At 43.9% G+C, this 9,994-nt stretch overlaps 1 protein-coding gene across 3 annotated transcripts; it reads right to left on the bottom strand.

The window, feature by feature from the left end:
- Window positions 1–255: 255 nt before the first annotated feature.
- On the bottom strand, window positions 256–9,873 carry fbxo21 (F-box protein 21). 3 transcript variants are annotated; one of them, XM_083978752.1, is made up of 12 exons: window positions 9,640–9,873; window positions 8,886–9,021; window positions 8,556–8,680; window positions 8,248–8,369; window positions 7,831–7,977; window positions 7,485–7,621; window positions 7,251–7,387; window positions 3,934–4,113; window positions 3,468–3,600; window positions 2,642–2,832; window positions 2,384–2,541; window positions 256–1,273 (listed from the first exon to the last, which is right to left on the bottom strand). In XM_083978752.1, exons 1-12 carry the CDS (start codon window positions 9,861–9,863, stop codon window positions 1,032–1,034), a joined length of 1,932 nt encoding a protein of 643 aa, XP_083834878.1. In that variant the 5' UTR covers window positions 9,864–9,873; the 3' UTR covers window positions 256–1,031. The 3 variants fall into 3 exon arrangements, with proteins under 3 accessions (XP_083834878.1, XP_083834879.1, XP_083834880.1); XM_083978753.1 differs by having other exon boundaries at window positions 8,556–8,665; XM_083978754.1 differs by having other exon boundaries at window positions 8,556–8,650.
- Window positions 9,874–9,994: the final 121 nt, after the last annotated feature.

The following is a 9,994-nucleotide window of genomic DNA, read 5'->3' as shown; positions in this document are numbered from 1 at the left end:
GCTGCTTTTTAATCGCGCTGCTGTCGGGAGGTCAATGCAACAGTAGTGTAGACTGCTGGCGGCGTCCTGAGAAACTACAGCCGACATCCTCAAGGTCCTAAATCCATTCAGCCTGTGTGGGTTTATGACCTGCTGAGGAGCCTGATCGTGGTCAGTTAGTTCTGCGCAGTTTCATTGATAAAGTTCAGTAAAATGAATCAGAGAGAAGCTAGTAAAACTTGAAACGCTTTTATTATTTTTTCTTATTTCCTCAAAGCTCTGTTTCAAGTCAGTGGTTGGTTCCTGTTTTGTTTTTTACTCTGACAGCTCAGCTCAACCACAATGACGAGCTGTGACATCCTACATGTTTCACTTGTAAATGTACAGAAAAAAAACAAAACATACTCTAGAAATGTGAAAGTTAAACTTTCATAAGTGCATGAAACTTGGTTAAAAGATGGGGAATTAAAAGTAAAAGTCAATTTACAAAGTATTTTCTTTATAATAGTTCCTGTGGCACTGTAACTGGAAGGTTTAGGTTATATGCTCGGGGCTTGTTTGACTGGTGCTGGGTGCAGGGAGGAGAGAGGAGAGGAGGGGGGGCTGGAATGGGACTCTGAGTAAAGGAGCATTCCTTGGTTTTAGGTAAAGGTAGATTTACAGCAACTGGAAACCCATCCTGAATTTACACATCCACTTTAACCGTTTACCTCAAGCTTGTTGTCCTTTTTCCTTATGGATTATGGCGTCTTCACGTTGTGAGAAATGCGTCCTGATAATAACAATCATCGAGGCTACGATCACTTTAGTGTGAACTTTGTTTTCTTAACAAATGCACTGTGATATTCGGAGCAGCAACAGTAACAGTCTTGCTTGTGTGTTTCCGGTCTTTGGTCATTTCACAGATTTTTTCCAGATGTGAAAACCTGACTGTGGCACTCATTTTATTTTCAGGTAAATACTGTATTTTGGAGTGGATTGTAAATTGAGAATGGGCGACCAGTAATCGATAAGCCTGGGTCGGCAGCGTGTCGTCGAACACAGCTGCTTTGCTACATGGCCATGGCTTGGTGGTTGTTTTGGTCTGAGGCAGGAGCCTGCGCTTGGTTCCCAGAGCCAGGCGTCAGTCTGTGATAGAGCTCCTGCACTGTGCCCAGGGTTTCACTCATGTCCTCTGGGTATCGTGTCTGCAGTTCTTCGTTGGCAACGTAGTGGGTGTCGGCGAACTCGGAGAAGTAGCGTCCCACCTCCGGGTGGCCGATCTCCAGCGGGGCCGAGTGGGGCTCCAGGTTTTCTGAAGAACAACAGAAAAGTGTAACATGCTGATAAGAAATGATGAATACAAGTCAACGTAAATGGAAGAGAAAGGGAAAATTCATACAAAACAGTCCAAACTATTATTAACATAAAAATAAAACCAAGTCAGACTGATCGTCTCAAATATTTAGCTGATCAACAAAATATCAAATGTGATTTATTCTGGCAACTTGATGGCATCAGTTCCTCCAGAGTGACTGTATGGCAGCCTGTCAAAGTGGTGGAGAGAGAAGAGACGACACTGACAAACAATGAAAGCTGTGTAACGGCTGTGTATCAGCAGAGTGAGCAGGTAACCACAGGGGGATATACAGTATGAGTCAGCCTGGGGGCTTTCTGAAGTGAACGTGTACTTAAAACGTAAGGGAGATGCAGTAACACTAAAGAGTTTACCTGTAACCAGTTTGTTTCAATTATACTGAATTAATTAAAATGGATCAACAGGGAATACATCTAGATCAACATATTATTCTACTAATATAACATTATTTAATGTTACAGAGATGATTTTGCTTCAAGCGCAAGAAGAAGCTGCAAAATCCAATGAAGCTCATCTCCTAACAGGAAGATCTGTCCAACACTGAACCTTCTCATTTACAACTAGCACATTATACACATGACAGTGATGTAGTAGTCCCACCCACAGTTAGAGTAGATTGGCTTAATTTGCTCATGTAAAAGTCCATATAGAGTTGAGAGCCTGAAGATTTGAGTAATTACTTCCACTTGTCATTTCAACCATCAGTTGCATGAATCCATCTTTAATAGACGTCAGTTTGTTTATACTCCAATTCCTGCCAATTGAAGTGGTATAAATATTCAATAAGACACTGAGATGCTGCATTGATTGGTTACAATTTTATCCCAAATAACCAGCAAGATTATCAAATCTTAGTGAAATACCTCCTTAGAGCAAGAGTAAAGAGAATCAATAGTGATATTGACAAAACATAATGTATTTTTCTCTCACTGGCCATTTCCTTTGATTTATTACAAGCTGATGCCTGGAGTTATTTCCCAAATGCATTTATGAGAAATACATTATTAAAAGGTGTTAAGCCATCCAACTGGTGTGTATGATCCATACCCTGTGCTGCGTAGCGGCACGTTCCATCCTGTACGAGCACGTTGTAGAAAGGTTGGTTGGCCCCGCTGGACAGCTGGTGGACCCTCATGGTGGTGATCCACTCCTGGCTCATGGTGCATTTAGGGTCCCAGCCGTAGATCACACAGTTATACCCCGACCTGGTGGAGGAGGTGGGAAAGAGCAGACGTGCTCCAGTGATGCAATACAACAAATCTGCAGGAGAGGAGCACTGTTGGACTGCGTCATGGTGAGACCCACCTCTTGTGTTTCATGATGAGGCCGACCGAATACTGGACCTCCAGGTGTTCTGGAGCGCTACGCTGCTTCACCTCGGGTGTCACAGGATGTTTCTTGTGCTGGATGTGCTCCAGCGTGTGCTGCACCAGGTAACCCACCGCCCCGTGCTGGGATGGATCCAGCGCCTGAATATGCTGCAGGATGTCCAGCACCTGGGACAGAGGACGAACAGCAATGGACAGTTTGGTTAGATGAAAAATGCAACCTCTAGAGTGCAGTTATCCTATGCAACAGGCACCTTGTTACAGTTTGTCTCAATATTAAAGAGGAACTATGCAAGTCAGGCCACTTTCCTGCTGTGTTGCTAACCCTCCTCCTGGCCATGTGCATGTGTTTACAACGAAACTGGCGAGAAATCAATCAATAGAGCGGTAGATAACTTTATATATCATATATGAAGTTACGATGTGTATTTTTGTGTAGTTTAATCTGTCATTAACAAGAGATTGCGGTGCCGTGAGAAGAGAACTGGGACACTGGGGCGGCAGCTCTGATCTTGCAAGGTTGGTTTTCAGCCAAGAGACGCAATAAGTGACACACATGTGGAAAACAGAGAGCCTCCATTCTCCCGGTAACAAGTTAAGACATATTTAACCATCACAATTACTCCAAAGTTGTTAAATTGAGGTAAAAATGTAGCACAGTTAAGCTACAAATCCTGCATACTTCCTCTTTAAGAAACAACTCTGACAAGACAGAACCCCAGTGGAGTTTCACTTTAATGACACTCCATCAATGATTGATCTAAAATCTGATTTCTTCTCAACAGCAGACTGTGTGTCCTGACCTTTTCTGGCCAGATGCCCAGGTGGAAGTAGAGGCGCGCCTGCAGCAGCAGGTACTGGACGTTGTCTGGGTTGATAGTGAGGTAGAGATCCAGAGAGTCTCTCAGCAGCTGGTAGGACTTCTCGTTGCCCTCCCTGACAGAAACCAACGCAGGGCAGGAAATGTAATTAAAAACCACAACTTTGCATTCACTTCTTCATTTAATCTTAGCAGCCAATCAAATGTAATCTAATGTAATCACGTGGTGCTTCATTTAGTCTTGTCAGATGACAGGATAAGACTTAATTAAAATATTACTCGGGAATCAAAGTGGCTCTCTTGGGTGGTACATCTAAAATGTGGTGTGATACAACAATCATTATCAGCCTGTCCATGTCCCATCCATCAGTCCTCCATCGTCCCTCACTCCTGTCTCCAGGGGAGGAGAGTCAGTAGCAACAGGTGACAGGTAGTTGAGCCTCTCTCACCCTCTCTTGCCGATGTTGAGCAGGTTTCCCACCATCCTGAGCAGCACCTCCGTAGTGCTGATGGCGCTGTAGTAATCTGCCGTCACCTGGTGGCCAATCAGGTACTCGCACTCCTTGGCTGTCAGCTGCTTGCCTTTACCGAAGGCATCGATGTAGACAAAGTCATAGATGTCCTCGCTCCTGCAGGATGTGACAATATTTTTCTATTAGAAAACTTAATCAAACAATAAAATAAGAATGGAAGTTTTTAAGTTCTCAGTGGTATGGTAGCAATATAATGTTTGTAGTGTGGCATTAACTGTAGTTTAGTACAAAGGTCCACTGTTGACTTTGGGAACTAGTATTTGATAAAGATGAAAACTGATACGTTGACAGAGCATGAACAAAACACACCCCCAACAGGAAGTTAAAAGTATCCCTCAGTGTTGCATTTCCTATGGACACAATGTAATGTGTAATGACTCATGAAAGCACAACAGTAAGTCATTATCTCTAAACTTCCTTTATGCATACTACTACTACTTTATAATGTAACTGTAGAAAAACTGTCAATTGAATAGCAATGTTAAAGGGATATTTCAACATTTTGGCAAATCCGCCTAATGCCATAATCCCTATAGTGTTAGGAGTAGGTTCATTACCTTTAATTGTCAGTGCAAGCTGTTTTGAGATCGGTGGGGCAGAGACGTGAGCTTTGCACAGTGTGTGGTATTTCTGGGCTTTCCCTCATCAAACTCATCAAATTCACAATCCAACAACTCCAAAACGCTCTCATGGACAAGTTGTGACCTGCACATTCACCACGCTATGAGATAATAACGGAATGTAACGTAACAAGTTGTTTTCGAGGTAAATACGTAACCGGAACTACATTCAGGGATGCAAACGGGTCAGGACCAAAAAAGAGAGGAATTGTCGTGGGGGGGGGGGGGGGGGGGGGGCTCACCATTAACAATATCACAGAAAAGTCTATTTCCAGTAGTTCAACCCCAACCAAGTATTGAGCGCATATAGATGGACAGTTTTCAGAAGGCCAACATTTCTATATTAAAAATGCTTTAAAAAAATAAAAACCATTGCAATATTTCAATTTTGGAGATACTGATTTTTAGGTCTTCACTGAATGTTAGTCATAATTATTACTATTAAAATAAACTGAAGAAATAAAGACATGGGATTTAACATCCCATTCAGTGTGTAATGGACATATAGGCCGATATAATGTGTTAGTTTCACTTTAATTGAACACATTCTACATCGCGGAGGCGACGTCTCTCCTTCACCTCTGAAACGGGGCAGAGCTCCGTGGGAGACACCTGCCTGACACAGCAACGGACATGCACGGGGGAAAAACGGCGGCGCCGTCGCACCGAATGCACGCGGATACGCGCCGCTTTGGGTACCGAGCGCGCACGTCGCGTCTACATTGGAGGTGAATAGGAAGGCTCTGGGACTGATTGACTGTGGACCACCACCAGTCTGATCAGGTCCATCACAGCACAGCAGCTGCAGCTCTGCCCCGCTGTCACATGACGCATATCAGCGCAATCTGTTTACATTAAACCGACATCAGGAGAATAATGAGAATTATGATTAAAAATATATATATATTTGTTTCGAATTTTGGCCCCTGGATCATGATTTTTTTTGGGCGCATTCTTGGTAAAAAAAAAAAAAAAAAAATCCTCTAAAAAAAAGACAGTTGGGATGCATGATGTGTCTCATAACAGTATACTGTGCGTCGTTACCATGGTTGGTGAGAGCAGAAATGTTGTTGTAGGCCTGTGCATATTCTCATTTGTCCAGGTCATAGTATTTCAAAGGAGGTTAAATCGAAAGCAACTGGACTTATACTGAGTCTCCACACCAGATAGTTGGACCAGTCCCAGCCTGGTCAGATGCTACATGAACTGATGAAGCCTCTTGGATGAGAGGTGAAACGTCTTCCTAGACTTTTTTTTCCAAAGGAGGTTAAATCGAAAGCAACTGGACTTAGTTATAATAAGTAAATAACTAAGTCCAGTTGCTTTCGATTTAACCTCCTTTGAAAAAAAAAAAAAAAAATTGTTGTAGTGAAAATAGGCGGGCTCGTGAATTTTTTTTGAAACGAGTGAAAACGAGCGCTAATTCGCTTATCTCGCGTATCTCGCGTTTGGTTGCGCGTAAAAGCTCGCGCGAAAAAAAAGCGTTCCTCGTGTTTGAGTGGGAAGCCCCTTTGGGTCTTCCCACCAAACACGATGAAATAGACGAAGACGCGAGGGTCCCGTCGCCATAAAAGAATAGGGTGTATTGCGTCGCAAAAAAAAAAGTCGCGTCTACCGCGTCTCGCGCCTAATCGCGTCTTTGCGTCACGGCCTTTTACACCGCGGACGTAACGAATAAACGGTGACGGTGTGAACGAACAACATAGAACAGGACCAGACGTGGCGTTGTTTCCTCTTTTCACCGACAGCTCCACTCTCCCTTACTTACACTAACTACTGTTATTGTTGAGGCCAGAGGATTGTGGGATTTGTAGTTTTTGACCAATCGCAGGTTGTGCTCTTTCTTTTTTGTGATTTTCCTGGTTCACACATGTTTTTTTTTTTTTTAGGGGCAAATGCGAGCGAAATGCTCGCCCATGGTGGGCATACGAAAATTTAAGAGCTGTCTTATTTAAGTCTTGAACACAATAATTCAACAAATTTAAGACATTTTAAGGCCTAAAAGTGTGTAATGGACATATAGGCCTATATAATGTGCTATAACCAGAGACAACCATGAATGAGTTCGCCTCAGTTTCACGTGATTGTCACTGTCAGCCTGTTAGAAAAACATTTTACTGACCCCAGCTGAGACCCCCCCCCCCCCCCCCCCAGCTGAGACGCTGAGACCCCCCCCCCCCCCCCCCCCCCTCCCAAAAACAAAAACTCTTCGGATCTGAACGATTCACACAAGTCACCTAAGACTTGGCAGAATGACTTCAAAAGTGAAAGTAGCTTAGAATATTTGCTTCATGTGTCAAAATGCTACATAATACATGTTTATTTCATAGCGTGGTGAATGTGCAGGTCACAACTTGTCCACCAGAGAGTTTTGGAGTTGTTGGATTGTGTATTTGATGAGTTTGATGAGGGAAACGTAGAAATCCCATGAGCCTCCGTTGCGTTAGCTGAGCAGCTCGCGGCTCTGCTCCGCCGATCTAGAAACAGCTTGCACCGACAATAAACCTACTCCTAAAACTATAGGGATTATGGCAATGGGCAAATTTGCCAAAATGTTGAAATATCCCTTTAACAGTAATTTTTGGGGATATTTAAAGTCAACGTGTAGCCTACCCTCTTGGTTTTTGGCACCATCGCAGCAGGAAGTGATTAGGAAAGTTGACAGGTTCCAGTTGAACGCCCAGCTTCCGGGCCAACGTCAGGTAGAGAACAGAGAGGCTTATGGGAATGCCCGTATGGCGTATTAGCACCTAAACACAGATCCAGAGAGGGGAAGTCGGTTAGATGAAAAAAAAAAAAAAAAGTTGAGGCTTACACTCAAATTGACATATTTTGCAGAGGGTCTACCTGGTGGATGTAGGAGTTGAGCGGGTTGTAGTAGTCAAACTCGTTGCCTTTGTACTGAAGTTGCTCGTACAGGACAGAGTTTAGGGCGCACACCACCTGCCTCTGCAGATCAAAGTCCTCTACCACCAAACAGTTGCCTGCAGCACATCACAAGAAATTACACTTCATAAGCACTTGGCTGAGAGGAAAATATGGATTTACTGACAGCATTGATTTACTGATGTTGATTTTTTAAATGCGTTAGTGTGAATACATTTTAGAGAGAGGAAACAGCTAAACATGAGGACAGAAATAGAAAACAATTCCAGTCTCAGAAGGCATTCATTCTTCATCTTCCGATTCTCACCTTGAGCGATGCGCAGGCTGGGGTGGGAGGGGTTCTTGATCCTCAGCATCTTCTTCACTTTTTCTGTGATCTCATCCACTTGGGCCGATATGCTGTCCAGTGTTACATCAGCCAGCGGGTTACAATACTGATCCACTAGCACAGCACCTAGTGGGGTAGAGGGTGAAATGCATTAGGTGGGGCTGCTTCATGCACACAGAGAAAAAGCTGGAAAACAAAAGCTCTTTTTCCCAACAAACATTATAATAATGAACATTTATTTGTCGCATAAAAGTCCAAAAATATAGTAAAAATGAACATTTAAATCAAATACAATAAACCAAGTGCAAGTAACTAAGGAATAAAATTAAGCGGTAAAAATTAAAGATGATAAGATCATGTTATTGTATTATAACAGGAGTCTGTATGACGCCTCACCCTCTAGAGATGATTGCTGATCTGCAGGCTGCTCCAAGAACGTCTTCAGGCTCCTCAGGATGTTCTGTTGTCTCAGGAAGTATAGGATTTTCTTTGCATAGTACTTCAATGTCAAGCTTTTCCTAACGATGGGTGGAGATTAGAACAACAGAGGCACATTAGTGGCGTGCGACACACAAAAGCCTTTCATAATCACAGGAGGATTAAAAAGATCAACAACACCCAAACCCATTAATGATTGCAAAATGCAGAGTGTGGTACAGTAAGTATTTGGAGGGTTTTTACTGCACGCGAGCTGTGCCTCTCACCTCTTGTCGGTGTTGAGGATGAAGAGGAGCTCGTCCTCGCAAAAGTGCTCTGGCATCCCGAGTGACTCAATCTCTGCAAAGCTGTCTCCCAGCACCTGGCCAACGCAAGGCTGGGTTACAGATCTCTGGGTTAGTTGTGGGAAAATAGAAAGCTCACATTTTTTTTGCACAAACATGATGCGGCCTACACTCACAAGAGGCCAGCCAATTCACAGTGGGGGTGACTTTTATGCAAACGATGCGGCTGAAACCAGATCTGATGTAACAACATAAGCATAACTTCGATGATGATGATGATGATGTATTCTTGATTACAAGCGGATTACTCACGACTTCTGTGAAGAATCTCTTTGAGATTGATTCCACCGTCCTCCTTATTTGTATACCGACTCGATGACGTGTTTTGTATTCCCGGAGCCAGTCACAGCTCTCATTCTGACGGTAAAACCTCTGCAGTCTTGGCCATCTGTTGATGGAGGAAGAACAATTGTTATTTCACTAACACTTCTGGCCCCTGCTCAGAATTAGTTTAGCAGGCTTTTGCCTCAAGCAGTACACAGTATATCTGCAAAAAGAAACAGCTGCAGACGTGGTTTTATCTTTGCAAGTGGAAAAGCAACTAACAGAGTAACTCACAGCCCAAAGCCAAGTCAGACAGGAGGAGGGCTTAGCTTTTGGCAGGAGCTGCACTCTCCTGCATGTCACAGGCTACATGCAACATTCAAGGTCATACAGTTTAATTTTCGGCTGCTCTGGGTAAAGCTACGTTTAAAATGACATTTGCATTACTTCTATTTAGATTTAAAAGCGCTGTAGTTGTCTTCGGAGTAGCAGTTTGCCACTGGCCTGGCGCAAAGATGGATTTGGTGCATCAGCAGGATGTCAATGGTTGACAGCTGCCTGTGTGAGATCGCAGCACACGAGCCGACCTTTAAAGTGCACAACAAGCGATTTAAGGCTTATGCACAAGGCTAATTTTAGGGAGGAAAAGGCAGATCGATTCGGTTGATAGTGGAGGAAGCGACAACTCTCGAAGAAACACCATCAAAAAATTAAATAATAATAATAAAGAAAATCATAGCACCTGAGTTTGTACTGGTGTCCCCAGACCTTGCCTCTTCCATGGCAGACGTCGTGTAGCCGCTTGCAGCAGCAGGAAACGTTACAAATGTCAACGTGTTGCAGGACGGGGAAGCACAGGATGTGTTCGAGCAACTCGGACGGCAGGTCGGTCAGCTTTTTGGTCTGGAGGTCGGAAATAATCCCATTTAGACTGGACTGCCCCTCTCCGGCTACAGACGTCGCCATCTTTACTGTTTACCCCGATTACCTCATTGCTCAGGGGCCGCCCCTTTATGGCGCAGGGGGCCGGGCGGGGGGCGGGGCTTGCGAGGTGTAGAGCCCTGCGATTGGCCGTTCGCTCAACTGCTAGGGGGAAG

Source organism: Trachurus trachurus, assembly GCF_905171665.1.
Source record: "Trachurus trachurus genome assembly, chromosome: 9".
Lineage (NCBI taxonomy): Eukaryota > Metazoa > Chordata > Actinopteri > Carangiformes > Carangidae > Trachurus > Trachurus trachurus.
Note: the sequence above shows the minus strand (reverse complement) of the source record. Positions and strands in the feature narration are given on the sequence as shown.